Source organism: Dendrobates tinctorius, unplaced genomic scaffold (assembly GCF_039654945.1).
Source record: "Dendrobates tinctorius isolate UK_male_01 unplaced genomic scaffold, ASM3965494v1 ptg000156l, whole genome shotgun sequence".
NCBI classification, from domain to species: Eukaryota; Metazoa; Chordata; class Amphibia; order Anura; family Dendrobatidae; genus Dendrobates; species Dendrobates tinctorius.
In genome coordinates this window covers 7,669,514-7,691,021 of record NW_027361823.1, presented here as the reverse complement: position 1 = coordinate 7,691,021, position 21,508 = coordinate 7,669,514, and the positions used below count along the sequence as shown (strand labels likewise).

Genomic DNA, 21,508 nt, shown 5'->3' with positions numbered 1-21,508 from the left:
ACAAAAATAAGACATTTTCGCAAAGGAAGAAGCAAATGTGTTCATTTTAAACAGACACACTGACGAGTCAAAGAAAAAAAACATTTGTTTTATGGATCGACTGTTTTTAAATATACGTTTTATTTTGTATATATTTTTTATTATACATCTTTCAATTTTTTTTCTGCTAAGACCACAACAAAAACACTTGAAACTGGAGTAAGAACTTGGGACATTGTGCCCTGTAAACAGATTTAGCACTATAATACACTGGTAAATTTTGTGGCTTAGGTATACATCTCTCCAATAAAACACCCACACAGTGACAAGAATGAGACTTTAATTGGTTTTAAGTGGAGTTTATAACACTAAGATAAAAGGGATGTTAACACACATACAATAACAAATGGACATGTGATTTGAATGAGGCATTATCCTGTACATGTAATTTGTTGTATATTCTCAGTGCATAGCATTACACACAGAGCCACTGCTGCACAGCACAATAATATTTGAAGAGGCTGAACCGGAGAAAAGACTGAAGAAAAAAAAAAAAACTTTTCAAAGAATTCCTCAAAATTGGGAGCAGAATAATAGCGCAGAATACGCCCGCCTCCAGTTGAAGCCTCTTAATAGTGCACAGATCCACCCATTCCATTTGCATGCATGACAAGTTTAACAGTTAACAAAAAAAAAAAAAATAGGGGGTAGAAGAAAAGGAAGAAACAAAAATTTTTTTTTTAAAAAAAAGGGTAAACGAGGCACTTTGTGGCAACCACAGGCATCGTTAGACATATTGCACAAATTTAGCTAGGTTTCAACGGCTGCTTGTATACAAATTGCCTGCAATCTCTGCTTAGTAAAGCGGTGGCCCATTTCACATAGGAGTCATGTACACAAGCCAACGCTCTGCATTGAAAGGTTATCACTGGGATCATCCATCTACCTATGTTGGATTTATGATGGCCTATAGAGACTCTTCATAAATGTCATTAATGGGGGGGGGGGGGGGGGAACTTTCAATTTGGACAACACCCATATGGTCTAATTTATCAAGATCCAACCTTTAGGCTATGCGCGCACGTTGCAGATTGGCCTGGGGAAATTTCTGCACAGATTCGGCATCTCTTGGCAGAAAACGCAGTAGAAATTCCACACGTTTTTGTGCGGATTTCATGCGGTTTTGGATGTGGCTTTTTCTGCGGATTTGCTAGCTCAATAAAGATGTACTACTGTTAAAAAAAAAATTAAACTAAAAAAAAAAAAAAAATACTTTTTCAAGTCCTCCATCATTGTTGATGTGTTTCAATCAAGATTGGCTCTATTTTTGATTCTCCGCCCACACACACTTCTTCTGATTTGCATGTTAAAAATCCACAGCGTTTTTTCAGCCAAATCCATAAACATTTTGACACCTGCGGTTTTGAGTGCCTCAATGGAAGTCAGTCAATGGGGAAAAAAATGCTGCAGATCGGCAAAAAGAACTGACATGCTGCGGAAAATAAAACGCTGCGAATCAGGACGGAATTTTCCGCAGCATGTGCACACCAATTCTGGATTCCCATTGGTTAACCTTGCTTGAGCAAGCATTTGTGGATTTGGTGCAATTCCGAGCAGAAAACCCGCTGCGGATCCGCAACGTGCGCACATAGCCTTAAACCCCTAAACTGATGGAATAGGAGTTTTGATCCTCTAAACAAAAAAACTATGAACAGGACAACCATTAGGCTAAAAGCCGGAAAGCATAATGGGTTATAATACCATCTATACAAATACTGGCAGCCAACACTCCTAGTTCACACCAGCATTAATGCCTACAGGCCATACTGTCCCAGTGCCATCACAGCAGTAATTAAAATCAGGTGACCAACAAAATACTGCGATAAGTTACTTGGGGAGTAAAAAGTCATTGCAAATTCTTGTTAAATCTATAGGTTGATAGCTAAAAATAGAAAATAAAGTACATATTTTATATTTCTACATCTATAATGCCATGACTCCCACTTGAGGTGACTTACAAAACTTTAGTGAGGTTTCAAGGATGGTTAAAAAAAAAAAAAAAGAAAAGACTTAAAGCAATTATGTAAGGAGCGGAAAAGGGATCAGAGAAAACAGTGCAAAATCCCATTATTTAGGTATTGTCTGTTACTTTTTATTAAAGCATACATGAAGTGGGGGGGACATCAGGTAGGAGTCAAATTTGGAAGTTGGTATTAAAGAGTAACCGCTGTTTTAGTTTTATTTCATAAGTCAATAGTACACAAACTAAGAAACTTGATAAAATATTAGAGAAATGTTCTTCTCTCACCTCATGGACTGATCTTTCACTCAATTCTGGGGTAAAATTTGTTTTCAGATAAGACAGATCTTCCCCATTACTGAATTAGATGACAATTTGTGCAGGAAAGAGCTCGAGAAAAACTGATTCTTCATTCTCAATTCATGGGTTAAGTCTGTCCCGTGAAGACAGACTTTCTAATTAATGAGATAAGTGATGACAGTTGGTGCCTTTAAGATTGTATGGAGTGGGAAAAGCTAGAGGCGGCCAGGCATTCTGCTGAAAGTTGTCCTTGCAGTTACAGTTCTCCATAGAATTTTTAAGCTCAGACTCATCTCATAGTAATGGGAATCTGTGTTCACTGAAGACAGATTTTACCTGTGAATTGAGAATTTTGAGAACGAATTACCAGTCCAGGAGGAGAAATCAGCAGATTTCTGTAAAAACTTAATAGCACATGAAAAAAAAGTTGTAATAGATTTTATGAAAAAAAATTAAAACTGCAGTTAACTCTTTAAATGGGAATACTTCAGGAGGTTTCAGCTTTGCAATCTAAGAGCAGCATGATGTAGAAGATAACCCGAATACAGCGATGTGTCACGCCATACCAATACAATCAGTGTGTTATTAGCACATTACTACTAGAGCACTAGTTGTCTCCTGCCTTCTGGTCCAAACATGGCCTCCACCACACAGCTGTCAGGGTGGGAAGGTTATACACAGCTCAACATCGGAGCTGTGCTAGATCTGCTGCAGCAAAAACTGACTAAATGCTGCACCCAATAAACCAAATGCCAAATCACTGGAATCAGGGTCTCTGCCCCCACCTCACGCTGCTGTCAGATTACATAGCAAAAACCTGCTGACAGATTCTCTTGAAAAGGTAAGTGCCTTAAAGTGTACATGTTCTTAAGTGTCCCCATACTAAGGTTTCCATTTACACAATGCATCTTTCAATAGAATTAGGATATTTTTTCTTATCTTTCTAGCCTTAATTCTACATTTTTTTTGGACCTGGTCACAGCTATATAAAGAAGCAGCAGGTATGTATTACATAGAAAGGAGGAATCCATACCTGCATAATTGGTGACTCCCCATCTTAGTGCAATCGGTTTGGCCATGCCAAGTCTTCACCCCTGGCAATGTCAGTAAGGCAACAAATGAGCAATTAACCCATGCAAAATGGCAAACAGAGAAAAAGATGCCCAACGCTTTTGATGCCATCTAAACATGGGTGCTAATGAACAAAATATGGTGATGGCACATACCTAAAGTGGGATTAATCCTAAGCGTACCAAAATAAAAATGCTGTAACAATAGGGCGCAAATATTTTTAAGTGCTTTAAATATGAAGACAATTATGGTTGCTAACAACCCATGTGGCAAAAATAGATTGTATATACAGAGAGCCAACAAGGCAGGCTTGCTTAGGCCTTCTGCAAAATAGATTGACCACGCAAATATGGAGGGGAACACTGCAGCTGACATCTTATTTTGTGTATGTGTTACCCATGTGCTGCCCAATGGCTGGAACAAACAAGCTTAGAAGGGGTTGTCCAGTCTTCTACCAACTCTGTAAAAGTCATTGCAGACTTCCGAATCCTTAGGGTATGTGCACACGTTGCGGATTGGGCTCAGGAATTTCCAGAGCGGATTCTGCATCTCTTGCCAGAAAACGCATATAGAAATCCGCACGGATTGGCATGCGTTTTTACCCCTGCGGATTTCATTAATTCAATGGGTGTAAAACGCATGCAGACCCGCAAAAAGAATTAACATGCTGCGGAAAATAAACCGCTGCAGATTCTGTGCGGAATTTTCCGCAGCATGTACACAATTTTCTTTCTCACTGAATAACATTGTTTGGTCTCACACTTGCGGATCTGTAGCAATTCTGCGCGAAAAATCCGCTGCGGATCTGCAACAGATCTGCGACATGTGCACATACCCTTATTACAGCGCACACAGTCAGGACTCTCCAATTCCCCAGATAACCCCTTTAAAGAGGTGTCCACATTAGAGCTATGGCTTTTATCATTTCTGATCTGTAATCAGACCCCATGATTTTAACTGTACAAGTGTAAAACACAGTCCAAGATGTGAAACAAGTGTCATACCAATGTTCCTTAGTGCCCGATCAACGGTGAGGGATGCACTGGAAGTTAAAGACAAAAAAACAAAATATACTACAGCTCCAACACTAGTACTGAAGACGAGGCATGGGATATACAACAGTACAAATGTCTTAACAAGTTGGCATTACTAGTCAATAAATTGAAGGTTTGGGAGTATACGCATGTTTCACAAAGACCAAGTCTCTTTGAAAGCGCCATAACATCTATATGGTGAAACAGGCAAGGGCTAGTGCTGAGCGAACATGCTCGGGTGCTAACAGTGTGTTTTCGGCAGGCTCTAATAGTACGTTTGATACCTCGCGGCTGTACGTCTCGCGACTGTTAGGCAATCCCTGCATGTGTTGCAGCTGTGCAACTCCCGCAAGACATGCAGGCGCGTGGACTGGGACTTATTTGAGCATGCTAAAGCCACTTGGATAGCACTCGAGCATGCTCTGATAACACCTTATCAGAGCACGTTCGCTCATCGCCAGTATAGACTCCATTTAAACATGCCAGCCTTACCACTATGTAAGTGGCTTCACCAGTGCTGATCAATACCTGACCTTTAAAGCCTTTTGACTTAACCAAAAGCAATGACTCCTAATATAATTTCCGCAATGATTCTTTTTTTTTTTTTTTTTTTTCAATGTGCAGCATAAAAAAACTACTTCATACTGAAATTATACAAGGAGACATTAACCTAAATTAAGGGAACCAGATTATCTAGGAGTGCTTGCATCACAGCCAGTGCTTGTCACAAGCAGGCAGACTTATTGTGCCAGGCTTCACTCGGGAGGGGGGGGGGGGGGGGGGGGGGGAACAGTATCTGCATTAGGTAGAGAACGCTGGTAAATGCCCAAAATAAAAAATAAAAATCTTCACCAGGTCAAGGTACATAACTTACTTGCCACTTCTAATTCCAATTTGACAAGGAAATCGCATCTACCACTGGTATAACATTTTAATAGACATTTCCATTTCTTAAAATTTAAAGTATAGTTTGCTTTGTTAACTACACTAACGAAAGAGTAAAATGGGATTTTACATTGCCATAAAATGTACTTATTTTAGTAAAATATCTACATTTATATTTGAATCGTAAGTTTAAAGCTTGAGAAAAAAAATGTTATTACAAAAACAGCAGCGGTGGTAAGCTTAAATATTTTACAGCCTGGCATCCCCAAAAAATAATAAAATAAAAATAAATTTGCCATATTAATAAATGGAGTACCAGGCTAAACTTGCCATATATGTGAATTATTGAACACTGCCAGTTGAGAAATCTAATTTTTTTTTTTTTTTTTTTTAATAGCAAACTACAAAGAATATTTGGGACAATTATATTTTAGATATATATTTTTTATATCTGTGCCGTGTTGAAACTTTTAAAGCAACACTGACTTCATAACCATGTGTAAATGTAAAAAAAAAAAAATATATATATATATGTATATTTAAAAAAACAGAAACATTGAAGCTTCTAAACACTCTTCAAGTAAAATTCCCTAACAGTTAATGACATTAAAAGTGTGCAAAACTGCAAAACTCATTGTAATAGAATGTGTAAAGTCAAAAATGTGGATCAGACGACACCTAGGCAATCTAATTCATTTAAAATTTTCCTTTTTTCCACTTTTTTTTTTAGAAAGATCTATTTGAAGCATACATCTCAGCTTCCTGTACTGTTAAAATCATTCATATTGGATGGGGGGGGGGGAGAGGGGGTTTAAAATGTAAAACATTACTTGCAGGCAACACTTGAAGAATTCACAGCAGGTAGATCTATCATTGGGAATGAATGCACTTAAAAGGGAATCTGTCAGGTTTTTGCTATTTAATATGAGAGCTCATTAATAAAGGGGCAAGAGACATTGATTCTAGGGATGTGTCACTCATCAGAAGATCATCACTGCCTGACTAGGAGTCACGTGCACAGCAGTCAGGCTAATCGATATAACCCCGCCTCCACCACTGATTGGCAGCTTGCTGGCAATGTACACAGGAAAGGGCCAATCAGGGAGTGGGCGAGGTTATACATAGACCACCATTATAACCACTGCTAAATCTACAACAAATAAAACAAGGATTCTATAAAAACTGCACCAAGCAGGGCAGTAAGTGATACATCACTGGAATTAGCCTCGTGCCCTAGACTATGTTGTGTTCAGATTAAACAAAAAACTGCTGACCGTCTCCTCTCTAAGGCTAGGTCCACATAGCGTTAGGGGCATCCGTTGAACAGATGCGCTAACGCTGATGTCATTTTTTGCATCTTTTTAACCCCTAGCACTAACGCATGGTAGCACTTTGATACCATGCGCTAGCCATACAGGTCTATGCACAGCGAACGTGTTTGTTCGCTGTGCGGTAGACCATATATGCACCCTAGAACGCTGTAGACTGCGTTCGAGTGTGCATCACAAAGTAATGCATCATCGCTAACACATGCCGAATTTGGCATGCATTAGGATGCGCAACTATAATGGCGGCCAATGGGTGCGTTAACACCGCTATGTAACGGATGCATTAAACGAATAGCCATAACGCGATGTGAACCCAGCCACACTGAAATGATTAACAATTCCGACCAGAATAGTTCTCAATAGAGTGGAGCCAAAAGATTCACAGGACCTTAGTCCAGTGGCCATGTCAGTAGACCGTGATTGCTGGACCAGAGACCTGTGAACCTTCTACCTGCTGGTATCATTGCAGTGTGACGGAAGCATATCACTCCGGTCTACTAGTCAGAAGTAGCCACAGGGATGCCGGCAAGTAGAATGAAGCTTGCAGAACTCTAGTACAGAAGCCTCAAACAACTGACATAGCTGTTGGACCAGGGTCCTATAAATACAATTTTTTTTACTATAGTTCTCAAGTAAAAAAGGTATCAATTCCTTAGAGATTCTCCTGGCACCATGGTTATAATTCAAGAGCATAGCACTGGGATATCAATGTGGCAGTCTGAAGTGAAGGAAACAATGATAGGAGTTATCTTAAAAGGAGTTGTCTGCTACTAGGACAACCCCTTTACAATCTGAATGTTTGCCCCAGTTAAAATAAAAACTCCTATACTCACCACCCATCCTCGTTCCAGTGGTGTCGCCATTTGCATTGCCGGGGCTTATGTTAGGTTCTATCATGTGAGCGCTTCACCTAATCAGCATTGGGGTCTCTCTCCTCCCCATCTTTGGACGAAGAAGTAATCAAAAGGGGGTTAGCACTGTGGCCAGCCGCCCACTTCTTGATTACCGATACGTCTGAAGGCGGAGAAGAGCAACACCAATGTTGATTGAATGTGTGGCTCATGTGACAACCTCAAGTGAGTCACAGGAATGCAAGTGGCGAAACCAATGCAACAGCGCTTGGACTTTAGGTGAGCATAGATGTTTATTTTAACAGAGGAAAACTTTCAGATTGAAAATTGGTTGTCCTAATATAGTGGACAACTCCTTTAAGGGGAGAGGGGATTTAAATTATCAGATCCATTTCACTAGTCATTACATCTGTACGGATGAAACATTGCAGCTCTGATGACTTATACATGAGCCTGTCTGCTCCGTAGGCCCGCTTGTGACTATTTGGATGGTTCAATCCTGTACCTCTTAAAGAACCGCTCCCTATAGCTGCCTTTTCTAGCACCATTATGCTTAAAAGGGGGTGGGGGGGGTGGGGAAAGCACAAACAATAAGCAGCGACAGTGGACAATTCCTTATATGTTCAGGATTTACTGCAGCACGCTAAAAACGATAGCGCATGTAATAGCTTGAGATGGTACATGAATCAAGCTGGAAGTAGATTCAGTCTTAAATAGTCACTATCCACCGCATTTAATAGGTACGTACAACAAGATAACCCTCGAACATCTTAGCCAAATAAAAACGTTCTGTTGCCACAATGGCTGTGAGGAGGCAGGAGGTGAACCTTGTATTTCACAAAGCACACTATTAATTTCAGTTGGTGAGAGGGAAAGAAAAAAGAAAAAAAGTTTTAAAACTACGCATACATAGCTCCACTTTAAAAAAAAAAAAAAAAAAAGAAAAAAAAGTGGGAAGGGGAAACAAAGGAAAAAAGAAAAAAAAAGCTGGAATAAAATGGGAAAGTGCCATCTTTATTTATCCTAATTTTAAGATTTAAATGTCCTTTTGACACGAAAAGGATATTTACATAACAATGCTACGTAACCTTTTCTTTAGTTTTACTGGGTTTTTTTCCCCCTTTTTTCTTTTAATTTCACTGGACAGCAGTGCCAAAAACCCTGTGGGGCAAAATAATATTGGTCAAGGAAAGAAGAAAATAATTGCTCCTATGGTAGGCTGACAATGCCATTTAAAAAGGTCCTTTTCAGTTTATTCAAGTTTGTCTTTTCTGTGGTTTTAATTCCCTCGATAAAAAAAAAAAAAAAAAAAAAAAAAAAAAACAGGAAAAATTAAGGAAAATATTTAGACTTTTGTAATCTGTGTAATCTGATCTTCATCAAAAGGTTCATTCTCTGGGTCAGAGTCAGTGGTGTCAGAATATCGGTAATGATCTGGTTCATTGTCACTAACATCCGGTGTCACAGAAGTCGAGCTGCTCGCCTCCGAATTTGAAGATTCTTCTACTGTTTTTGTGAAAAATAGCTTCACCTGAAATAAAATAAATATAAATTGTTAATAGCAACATTCACAAGACATTGAGTGATTAATGAAGGCTGCCTCAGCTAACTATACCAATCACATCACCGCTTCCATCTCCTATAATGTGCCAGTAAAATGAAAGTGGCACTGGAATTATTTCTAGGATTAGAGTTTTGGGTGTTTGTTTTTTTTAAAGGCAATGTAGCCAGAAGGACTTTTTTGTAAGACGACTTTTGTTCTTAATGGTATCATTTCGAGGGTACATAGAACTAATCTTTTCCACCATGGTAGGTGTAAGCAATAAATGATCGTTTTATTCTACAGGTCATTACATTTTTAATTTTAAAGCACCTTTTTTCATTTAAAAAAAAAAATTAAAAGAAAACCATACATTTTACATGGTCACATTCAGAGTGCTAAAAAAGTACCATTTCAGTGAAGCAGCTAGATGGAGGGCTCTTTTTGTTAAAAGGCTATTTGCTTTTAACCCCTTCACAACTGTGATTATATTTTTTTCCCTCCAAGAGCCTTAACATTTTTTCAACCGCATAGCCATATAGAGGTTTTGTTTTCTGTGGGATGAGTTGGACTTTTGAATGACACCATGTGTTTATCACGTGATTCCCAGGGAAAAGAAAAAGTTCTAAATGCGTTGAAACGGCAAAAAAAAAAAGAGTGCAATTTCACAATTGTTTTTTATTTACCATGTTCACCAAGTGGCAAAACTGATGTAATGGGTGGGCGGAATTAAATGCTCTGCTTCCCGATGTGTTAAATGCTCCACTCCACCTGCGACTGTTAAAGGCACATGATGACTAATTATATCAGCCATCACCTGGCAGGAAAAAATGAGAGCTCAGCGTGCAGGGCAGGGCCATGACCTTTGATGTACTTGAATGACAAAGGTCGAAGGGGTTAAAGATCATAAGATCATTTTAGCACGTTAAAGGGAAAAGCCAGAAAGGCAGTATAATTATTTAAATCATGTCAAAAATGCTAAGAGTTTTTTTTTTTACTTTATTTTTAACACAATTTACTCTTTAGTCCTTGCTATGGGGACTTGACTGTGTATTTGCCTGAATGCTCCCATCTAATCTCCTGTTAACACCCTCCCTCATGGGTAATGATTTTTTTTTTTTTTTTTTTAGTATTACCGTTGTGCTTTTGTTTTTCTAACTCTTCATATAGCCATAACTTTTTCTATCATATGAGGGCTTGATTTTTTTTTTTGAATAAGGGCATGTGCATATGTTAAGTATTTGAAGCAGAATTTTACGCAGGAAAAACGCCAGGTAGAATTCATAACGCTGACAGAATTTGCTTCAGAAATGAAAAAAAAAAAAAAGCATGGAAAAAAAAAAAAAAAAAAAAAAAAAAAAAAAACCGCGTGTGAACAAACCTTAAGGGTTTGTGTACACATCTTTTTTTGCAGCAGAAAAATCTGCTGCTAATACTTGTGTGCAGGCAGCTACACCGTTGCATGTAACAATTGCGCTTTTTTTCCCCATTCAAATGGGTGAACTACACCGCAAAAACACTAACAAATGACATTGCAGATTTGAAATGAAAAAAAAAAAAGGTTTGAGTGTTCAAATGTACAAGGAAAAAAAATAATCAACACTACATGCGCACAAGCCTTATAATGTACCGAGGAACAAGAGAAATTTTTCAGGTACGGTGAAAGTGGGGAAAAAAAAAACCACTCAACACAATTCTACCATTCTATACAATTTAAGACCCTCTAACACGTATTGTATTACTAAAAAAAAAAAAAAAAAAAAAAAAAAAAAAATTTATTAACCCCTTAAGCCCCAAGGGTGGTTTGCACGTTCATGACTGGGCCAATTTTTACAATTCTGACCACTGTCCCTTTATGAGGTAATAACTCTGAAACGCTTCCATGGATCCCGGTGATTCTGACACTGTTTTCTCGTGACATATAGTACTTCATGTTAGTGGTAAAATTTCACTCAAATAGTTTGCGTTTATTTGTGAAAAACACAGAAATTTGGCAAAAATTTCGCAATTTTGGAAAATAGACCCCCAAGGAACTTATCTAGATATGTGGTGAGAACTTTGAACCCCCAAGGGCTTCACAGAAGTTTATAACGTACAGCCGTACGATTAAAAAAATCATTTTTTCCACAAAAATGATCTTTTCACCCTCAATTCTTATTTTTCCAAGGGTAACAGGACCCTAAAAGTTATTGTGCAATTTGTCCTGAGTACGCTGATACCCCATATGTGGGGGTAGACCAATATTTGGGCGCATGGCAGAGCTCGGAAGGGAAGCCGCGCCATTTGACGTTTTTGGCTGGAATTGAGATTGGACACCATGTCGCGTTTGGAAAGCCCCTGATGTACCAAAACAGTGGAAATCCCCCACAAATGACACCATTTTGGAAACTAGACCCCCCCCCCCAAGGAACTTATCTAGATGTGTGGTGAGAACTTTGACCCCTCCAGTGCTTCACAGAAGTTTATAACGCCTGGGCGTGAAAATAAAAAAATCATTTTTTTTCACAAACATGATCTTTTAGTCACCAATTTTTTATTTTCCTAAGGGTAACAGGAGAAATTGGACCCCAAAAGTTGTTATCCAATTTGTCCTGAGTACGCTGATACCCCATATGTGGGAGAAAACTACTGTATGGGCACACGTCGGGTCTCGGAAGGGAAGTAGTGACGTTTTGGAATGCAGACTTTGATGGAATGGTCTGCGGGTGTCATGTGCGTTTGGAGAGCCCCTGATGTACCTAAACAGTGGAAACCCCCCACAAGTGACCCCATTTTGGAAACTAGACCCCCCACAGAACTTATCGAGATGTGTGGTGAGCACTTTGAACCCCAAGTGCTTCACAGAAGTTTATAACGCCCGGGCGTGAAAAAAAAAACTTTTTTTTCCACAAAAATGATATTTTTGCCCCCAATTTTTTATTTTCCTAAGGGTAACAGGAGAAATTGGACCCCAAAACTTGTTTTGCAATTTGTCCTGAGTAGGCGGATACCCCATATGTGGGGGTAAAACACTGTTTGGGCGCATGGCAGAGCTTGGAAGGGAAGGACCACCATTTGACTTTTTCAACTCATAATTGCCTGGAATTTAGATCAGACGTCATGTTGCATTTGGAGAGCACCTGATGGGCCCAAACAGTGGATACCCCCCAATTCTAGCTCCAGCCCTAACCCCAATCTCAGCCCTAATGGGAAAATAGAAATAAATACATTTTCTTTTAATTTCATTATTTTTCCCTAACTAAGGGGGTGATAACGGGGGGTCTGATTTACTATTTATGGCGGTTTTTATGTTTGGCAGCTGTCGCACGCTAAAAGACGCTTTTATTGTAAAAATAGTTTTTGCATCACCACATATTGAGAGCTATAATTTTTCCGTATTTTGACCAACCGAGTCATGTGAGGTCTTATTTTTTGCAGGACGAGTTGACGTTTTATTGGTACCATTTTCGGGCACGTGACATTTTTTGATCGCTTTTTATTCCGATTCCGACGCAGGATGAACAAAAACCAGCGTTTCATGAATTTCGTTTGGGGGGGGTGCGTTTACACCCTTCCGCGTGCTGCGATAAAATTGATAAAGCCCTTTTATCCTTCAGGTCAGTATGGTTACAGCGATACCTCATTTAGGTCTTTTTTTATGTTTTGGCGCTTTTATGCAATGAAAACTATTTAAAAAATCATTATTTTTCATAGCTTTATTCTGCGAGCTATAACTTTTTTTTTATTTATTCCCCGATGATGCTGTATGGCGGCTCGTTTTTTGCGGGACAAGATGACGTTTTCAGCGGTACCATGGATATTTATATGCGTCTTTTTGATCGCGCGTTATTGCACTTTGTTCGGCGGTATGATAAATCATTTTTTGCTTCGTTTTTTTATTTTTTAAGGGGTTCGCTAAAGGGGTTAACTAATGGGACAGTTTTATAGGGCAGGTCATTACGGACGCGGTGATCCCAAATGTGTACTTTTATTTATTTTTTTATTTCCAAAAAATGAATTTATTGGGGGAATATATATTTTTTTTTCTATTTGGCGGTTTTTAAAAAAATTATTTTAACACTTTTTTTTAACTTTATTACATTGTCCCAGGTGGGACATCACTGTCCTGTGACAGATCGCTGATCTGTCACATCACAGATCACTGTGACAGATCAGCGATCTGTCACAGGCAGTGCAGCAGGCTTCCTCGTGCCTGCACTTTGCAGGCACTGAGGAAGCCGGCTCCCTGCAGGCCCCTGAAGGTCCCCGTCGCCATCTTGGATTCGGCGGCCTGCAGGGAAGGAGCCCCCCCCGCAGCAGCACTGCACACTGCGCTGCCGTGGGGGGCTCAGGGAAGCACGGAGGGAGCCCCCTCCCTGCCGATGCTTCCCTTTATCCCCCAGTACACCGCGATCATGTTTGTGATGTTTGTGGACCCTGATGAAATCAGCTGACGTGCTGGAAAGTTGCAGGCTCTTCACCAGAGCCCACAGCAAACAGGGGGGAGCCGACCTTAGACATACCTATAGGTTTAAGGTCGTAAAGGGGATAGACACTGCCTTGATTTAATAAGTCCTCCCATTAAAGTTTTTATCCTCTTAATATACAACAGTTATATAGAACTGTGTACTTACAACTGCTAATTTTTCTTTCTACCCAGCTAATTCTTCTTTTCCATTAGGTCTATGACGTCACGTGATTAAAAACGGACTAACTGATTACTTCTAGGCTCTATGTAAAAACTGGAAGTCAATTTTCTCTGTACGAGTCATCACTGCAAAAGTCTATGGCAGGAGGAGGAGGGAGCTGCTGGGTCAGGAGTTGAAGAGGGGAATGATATATGCAGGGACAAGAAACTTCCTGTTTCTACACAGAGCAGAGAAAATTATTAGCTTGTAGAAAGCCATAATGAGCAAATGAAAGAAGAAAAACCCAACAAGATATCAAGCATGAAGAAATCTTACTTACTTTGAAGTTTGGTGAGAAGTATCTGTTGGCCTTATCTTTGTTAGCTTTATCCAAGTCATTTTTTGTTAACGTGAGGGTGAGATATTCCTTGTCATTGTCTGATCGTTCGGTACTGTAAATACCATCAAGTTCTTGCTCACCAAGTAATGTTCCATTCTCTACTTTCTCTGAATATTCATCAGGACCAGGTACGAAAAATGTATTTACCCAAAAGTGAAACATTTTTTCCTACAAAAAAGTAAAAAAAACAAAAAAAACAACATGCAATTAAAATACAATTATAGAACAACAACAAAAAAAAACAAAAAAAAAAAAACAAACAAGTCAAAACTGGGCAAATCTGGTACAGGTCTATACTAGCTCCAATACCCAGGTGGGCTAAGCTTACACATGGATTAAAAAAAGTTCTAAATAAAAATCAGACCGCTGAGTTGATCTAAATGGTCATCTGTACCGTATGGCATTTATTTTTGTACATAGTAAAATATACAAGATCAACCCATTTCTGACATTAGACATAATAATCCATGCATGTGACCTGGGTCTATCTAACCAGGGGCGGATTACTACATCGCCCACACACACACACACAGGTGGTGTGACAGCGATTGCCGCCAGGTGTCAGCTGAATCTGACAGTTGACAGCCGGCACTAAGTGCCCCAAAATGCTGCGATTGAACACGATCGCAGTTTTCTGGGTGCCGGCATAGGACTGACAGCCCCTTTGCCTTTGGATCGGAGACCCAACAGCGTGACACGGGGTCACGATCGTTGCCATGGTGACCCAATGTCGTCATGACAACATCCGGGTCACCAGAGCTAGGAAACATGCTGGTTTGCCCAGTGCATGATGCGCAAGTTTGCCTGTCAGTGCAGAGCTGACAGTTTCTAAAGCATAGGAATGCTGCTGCAGGCCAGGATGGGGGACAAGGAGCCACGCAGAGAAGGATAGGGATGAGGCGACAATGCATACCAGGCTTATACTCTAATCAATAAGTTTTCCCAGTTTTTCTGAGGCAAAATTAGGTGCCTCGTCTTATACACGAGTATATACGGTAAGTGTTCAGCATAGAACGCCAGATAAATGTGATCCCAAACGTTATGTAAAATGTTCCCAATAAAAGATTCAACAATCCACAAAAAAGCAAGTCCTCACTCAGGTCTGTCATCTGTTAACAGAAATATATGGGGCTCCCACATTACTGGTAGCACAAAGGCTCTGGAATAGCAAAATGGCTCCTCACCCTCCAAAAGAAATGCAGAAAATTCTGTGCTCGCAAATCCAAATGCCCCCCTTCCTTCTGAGCCCCACAGTGTACTTAAACCACATATAGCTTCCAAATTTGGCATTTCTGAAGCGATGAGAGCCTGCCTAACTTAATGGGTGCATGCCTCCAGAAGCACGGGCTGGGCATAACGTACTGGTCACTACAGCGGCAGTTTGCAATTTTCACTTGGCAACATTCATTGCTGCTTGTTTCTGGAAACTACCCATGGACTCAAAACCAGCACTACACCTATAGATAAATAAACAAAGGGGTATAATTTCAAAAATGGGGTCACTTGAGGGGGATTCTGCTTTTCTAGCAATTAGGGGCTCTGTATATGGAATCCGCAAACACTTCTAGGAAAATCTCCGTTCCAGGACGCAGACAGCACTCCGTTCTTCCCGAGTCTCTCTGTATGGCTATGTAGTACTGTACAGCCACATGTGGGGTATTGCCACATTCAGTAGAAATTGTGGGACAAATTCTGGTGCCATTTTTACCAACTTCTAGTGTGAAAATGTAAAATCTGGGGCTAAAACTAAAAGGTGATTTTATTATTTTCACGGCTCAACTTCTGTGAAACACCTGGGGGGTTCAAGGTGCTTACCATGCATCTAAATACATTCCTTGAGGGGACTATTATCCAAATGGGGTCACTTGTGGGGGGTTTCCACTGTTTCAGCACATCTGGGGCTCTCCAATTGGGACATGTCTGCTAATGATTGCAGTGCACCCAAACAGTGGTTTTCTCCCTCATATGAGATATTGGCGTACTCAGAAGAAATTGCACAACAAATTGTCTGGTGCAATTTTTCCTGTTACCCTTATAAAAATGCAATATTTTGTGCTTAAGACCTTTGTGGGGAAAACATGATTTCTTTATTTTTACGGCTCTACGTTATAAACTTCTGTGAAGCACCTAAGGGTTCAATGTGCTCACCACACATTTAGATCAGTTCCCTGAAGGGTCTAGTTTCCAAAATGGTGTCAGCTGTGGGGGATTTTCACTGTTTACGCACACCAGGGGCTCTACAAACGCAATATGGCATCCTCCAAATGTTCCAGAAAATTTTGCATTCAAAAAGTCAAATGGCGTTCCCTCCAAGCTCCGCCGTGCCCCCAAACCATGGTTTTCTCCCTTATATGCGGTATCAGCATGCTTAGCAGAAATTAAACAAATTTTAGGGTCCATTTTTTCCTTTTACCCTTATCAAAAAAAAAAAATTGTACCTGAAGTCAAATTTTGTGAAACAAAGTTAAATGTTTATTTTCTTCAAAAGCTTCCTGTGAAGCAGCTGAAGGGTTAATCAACTTTTTGAATTTGGTTTTGAGCACCTTAAGGGTGCAGTTTTTATAATGGTGTCACTTTTGGGGATCTTTCATATATAGACTCTTCAAAGTGACTTTAAATATGGTCTCTAAAAATGGTTTTGTAAATTTTGCTCCAAAATAGTGCCGATGTAAAGTAGACATGTAGGAAATGTTATTTATTAACTATTTTGTGTGACATATCTGTGATTTAAGGTGATGAAAATTCAAAGTTTGAAATAGCAAAACTTTTCAAATTTCCATTTTTGTTTTTTTGTTTTTTTACAAATGAACGCAAGTCATACCGAAGAAATTTTACCACCATCATGAAGTACAAAAATTAAGAGACCACTGCAGAGTGTTATAAAAATCAGCTTCTCTCCATGTCTGACAGCCATTCCAGTGTCAGTTGAATTCCAACCAGAGGACACCTCATTCTACTTAGGCTATGTGCACACGCTGCGGATTGGTCTGCGGATTTGTATCTGCAGAACCGCAGGTAAAATGACCTGCGGTTTATCACCTCTACAATGGAGGAGATGGTAAACCGCAGCAGAATCCGCAGAAAAGTAGTGACATGTCATTTCTTTCTGCGGATTCAAAACCGCAGCTTTTCCGCAGTTAAAACTCTGCAGCATGTGCACAGCAGATTGTAAATCACAGATTTACATGCTACTGTACACTGTCTGCAGAACTGCTGCGGATTGGCAGAGGCCAAATCCGCAGTGGATCGGCAGCAAAACCAGACTCTGTGGCAACCAGTGGTAGCCGTAGGCTACTTTCACAAGTCAGTTTTTCTGCAGGCGCGATGCGGCGAAATGTGTAAAATCCGGGTCCGTTTTTTCCCATAGTTTCATTATCGCCGCCGGATGCCTATGCAACGCGTCCGGTTTTTGCCGGATCCGGTCAAAATTGCTGGTCCGGCGTCTAGGAAAAACGTTGCATGCAAAGTTTTTTCCAAATGCCGGACCGGTTTTTTGCACTGCGCATGCTCGGAAGACCTTCTCTGCCAGGAATATATCCGGCAGAAAGAAGGATCCGGTCTCTGCGTTTGCGGCCGGATCCGGTAGTTCGCCACATCGTGCGGGACAAAAAAAAACTGACATGTGAAAGTAGCCTAAGAGCCTCATGTTCAGTTTTGTAACATTAGATCAGTGTATGGGCTTTGGATGTGTGGTCTGTTTGTTCTTCTACAGTTCTAGCATTAGGTGTACCAAGAAGAATTAATGCTGTTCTGAAAGCAAACAGCGGTCACACAAAATATTGATTTTAATAGATTTCCCCTTTATCATTTATCAAAATAAAAAAATGCAAAAACTGTTAACACTTCTATTTTTTTGTAAAAGAATTCCTTTGCAGAAGTTTTGGGCAGGTGTGGAAATAAATGTTGCAGAGTAATACACACATCATTCCTGCAAAGGTGTCCATATCCTTAAAAGGATCCTAATATATGGCATTCAAATCCTTTTTTTCATGCACGTAGCCTTGTGTTCTTTTCTGACATGACCTCCATGTAGTAGCACAATTCTCACAGTGGCCACTGCAGCTTCCACCGACAATACCCGAAAACCCGGGGTTTCAAGATGTTAATTTTTGGCTACGGACTGAATGATTGGGGGATAAAGAAGAGGGAATAAAAAGCTTGCCCAAATTATACAACCGTTACAAGAAAAAAATGCATCCAAGAGAAGCTTTTCCTTCATCTGCTGGGATCAAATCACATACAGATAGATAGGAACAGATGGCAAAGACATAGTCATGTAAACAAGCCTGTACCGTGTATTATCTATCCACCATTGCAGGGCTTAGCAGAACAGCATCACTACAGAGGTAAAGCGAAGGGCATCCATGTAAGTGGCAAAGAAAATCCTACAAACACATACTGCAATATGTAAAAACTGTTCCACACTGTCCCAAATATTTAGGACACAGACTTTTTACACCCCCCCCCCTTTAAGCCATATTCTAGCAAAATGTTTCGGGGACGAGGGACACAAAGCTCCCACTATTGCTCTTAAACTGGAAACCACTGATACTTATAAAAAAAGAAAAAAAAAAAAAGTAAACCTACCAATAAGTTCACATTTGCATAAAAATGTATGCAGGTGTATGGGATGTGTCAAATTACATCTGAACTTTGATGTATATCATCAATGTGCATATAAAGTTGTTTTTTTTTGTTTTTTTTTAAAGATGTTTTTTTTTTTTATTTTTTTTTTTCAATGAGCTTTTAATTGTACAGACAGCAGAATATATACATTTTAGGCTATATTCACACATCTGAGTGTTACCAGACTAGAGAAACAGGCCGATATTTTCCTCAGGTGTCGTTCCAAATGCTTCAGGTTTGTTTTGTTTTTTTTTTTTCTTTCACTAAAGCAGGTAGATTTGTCTGAACTTTCGTCCATTGATTCTTAATATATCAGCCAAAAATAAATGAAACTCAGGTGGAAGTCTGAAGAACAAAGTCGGTCTTAAATGTATCATCCATTTTACAAAGACCCCCCAAGACTAATGCTCATAGACCAAGTCTGATAAGAAAGACTGATGAGAATACGACAAGCACAAAGTCTCAAGGACCGGAGACAGATTTGTTTTTAAAATTCATGTTTGCATGTCTGAATGAAACTATAGGTTAGCGTACTGTCCCACGAACAAAACGGAAAGCACTGGGCTGTACAACGCTGATGTGTGAATGCACACTTGTGTCTTCTCAATAGGAGACGTATAGCAGTATGCCTAATAATCCGTAATCAAAACACATTTTTTACTACTTCTTACTCATTCTAGTGAATGGACACTAGTCCACATACATTTGAATACAGTGTTTTGCAACTGAAGCGCAAAGCAGTGTACAAATGTGAACCTTTGATGCAAATGATAAAGAGTGGAAAGAAAAACGCAGGATATTCTGCACATTACTAAAGTTAGACTGTCATGTAAAACTAGCACAGACAAAAAAAAAAAAAAAAAAAAAAAGGAAAAAGAGGGGTCAATTTCCTGCTCATCTCATTTTAGAGTGAAGCTTAGCAATACTTATTCCAACTGCAAACAGGGTAGGGGGAGGCTCCTGCTGCAGCCATGCATCTTACAGTTAGACATGGTATACAACGAGGAGAGCATTTTCTAGGACACTTTTTAAGGCGCAAAAGTGTTCAGTTTTTGCTATTTTTTTTTCCTGTTGCCAACAATTTTAAAATTCGTTTACTTTAATTTTTTTTTAAATCCACCATATATGCTTTAAAGCAGGGGTCCCCAACTACCGGTCCGCAGCCCAGGTCCGGGCCGTTGCAGTGCTCTTGCCGGTCCGCGGACACAAGGGCAAGAGCACTGCAAAGGCCCGGTCCTGTGCCGCAGACACAAGGGGAGCCGGCGGCTGTAGCTTCCATGGATACTCACCCTGCATCCATGTCGGCGCGGCGGCTTCATCCAGTGCTGAGCGATCACGTGGTACCGCTCATTTACGGTCATGAATATGGACACCACTCCTCTCCCATAGGCGTGGCGTCCATATTCATGACGTTAAATGAGCGGTACCACGTGACTGCTCTGCACAGGAAGAAGCTGATGCGCCGCGAGATGTAGGGTGGGAGCGGAGCCCTGTATACAAGAGAGGGAGGGTGGGAGCGGAGCCCTGTATACAAGAGAGGGAGGGTGGGAGCGGAGCCCTGTATACAAGAGAGGGAGGGTGGGAGCGGAGCCCTGTATACAAGAGAGGGAGGGTGGGAGCGGAGCCCTGTATACAAGAGAGGGAGAGTGGGAGCGGAGCCCTGTATACAAGAGAGGGAGAGTGGGAGCGGAGCCCTGTATACAGGATGGGAGAGTGGGAGCGGAGCCATGTATACAGGATGGGAGAGTGGGAGCGGAGCCATGTATACAGGATGGGAGAGTGGGAGCGGAGCCATGTATACAGGATGGGAGAGTGGGAGCGGAGTCATGTATACAGGATGGGAGAGTGGGAGCGGAGTCATGTATACAGGATGGGAGAGTGGGAGCGGAGTCATGTATACAGGATGGGAGAGTGGGAGCGGAGTCATGTATACAGGATGGGAGAGTGGGAGCGGAGTCATGTATACAGGATGGGAGAGTGAGAGCGGAGCCATGTATACAGGATGGGAGAGTGAGAGCGGAGCCATGTATACAAGGAGTGGGAGCGGAGCCATGTATACGGGGAGTGGGAGCGGAGCCATGTATACGGGGAGTGGGAGCGGAGCCATGTATACGGGGAGTGGGAGCGGAGCCATGTATACGGGGAGTGGGAGCGGAGCCATGTATACAGGGAGTGGGAGCGGAGCCATGTATACAGGGAGTGGGAGCAGAGCCATGTATACAGGGAGTGGGAGCAGAGCCATGTATACAGGGAGTGGGAGCAGAGCCATGTATACACCATGATTAAAAAATAATCAGCATGTACAGTACTCCAGTACAATTTTTTTTAAGTGCTCAATGCTCCATTTCCTTGTAGTTTCCAATCATCATTAGCAGTGACGGTCATCAGTAGAAGCAGCCCAGTGCTCCCACTGAAACAGAGAAGCAAGCCAGGTGCTCCTACTCATTCAAAACCTATGGCGAGTTGAGTCACATTATAAATGTTATAATTAAATGATAAGTATGCACTACTAAACTACAACCCCGTCCATAGCCCCACCCCCTTATGACCAAAGCCCCTCCCCTGCCACACCTCCATCCCCGCCCTGCCATGGAAGAATGGTCTTGCTTGAAGCCGGTCCCTGGTGCAAAAAAGGTTGGGGACCACTGCTTTAAAGAGATCTGTTTTTTATATTTAGTGTTGGCATTTAATGGTCTTTGCCAAAGAGGCGTCTCCAAGATTCTCTGGCAGCATGTCTTTAGACTCCTCTGCATTATTACTATGAGCAACGCCCTCATTGGCAAAAACCATAAAGAATAGCATCAAGACGACCCATCTCTCCATAACCCTATGGCAAGTTTTTTTTTTTTTGGTTTTTTTTTTATTTT

General features: G+C 40.7%; 1 protein-coding gene across 1 annotated transcript in view; it reads right to left on the bottom strand.

Annotated features, from left to right (window-relative positions):
• Positions 1-302: 302 nt before the first annotated feature.
• Positions 303-21,508, bottom strand: part of PTEN (phosphatase and tensin homolog) — a 73,152-nt gene continuing 51,946 nt past the window's right edge. Inside the window, exons 8-9 of the mRNA XM_073548203.1 lie at positions 13,956-14,183; positions 303-8,999 (exon numbers count right to left, since the gene is read on the bottom strand). Of these exons, the coding sequence (XP_073404304.1) occupies positions 8,814-8,999; positions 13,956-14,183 (414 nt within the window). The 3' untranslated portion in view covers positions 303-8,813. The remainder of the gene's footprint in view (positions 9,000-13,955; positions 14,184-21,508) is intronic.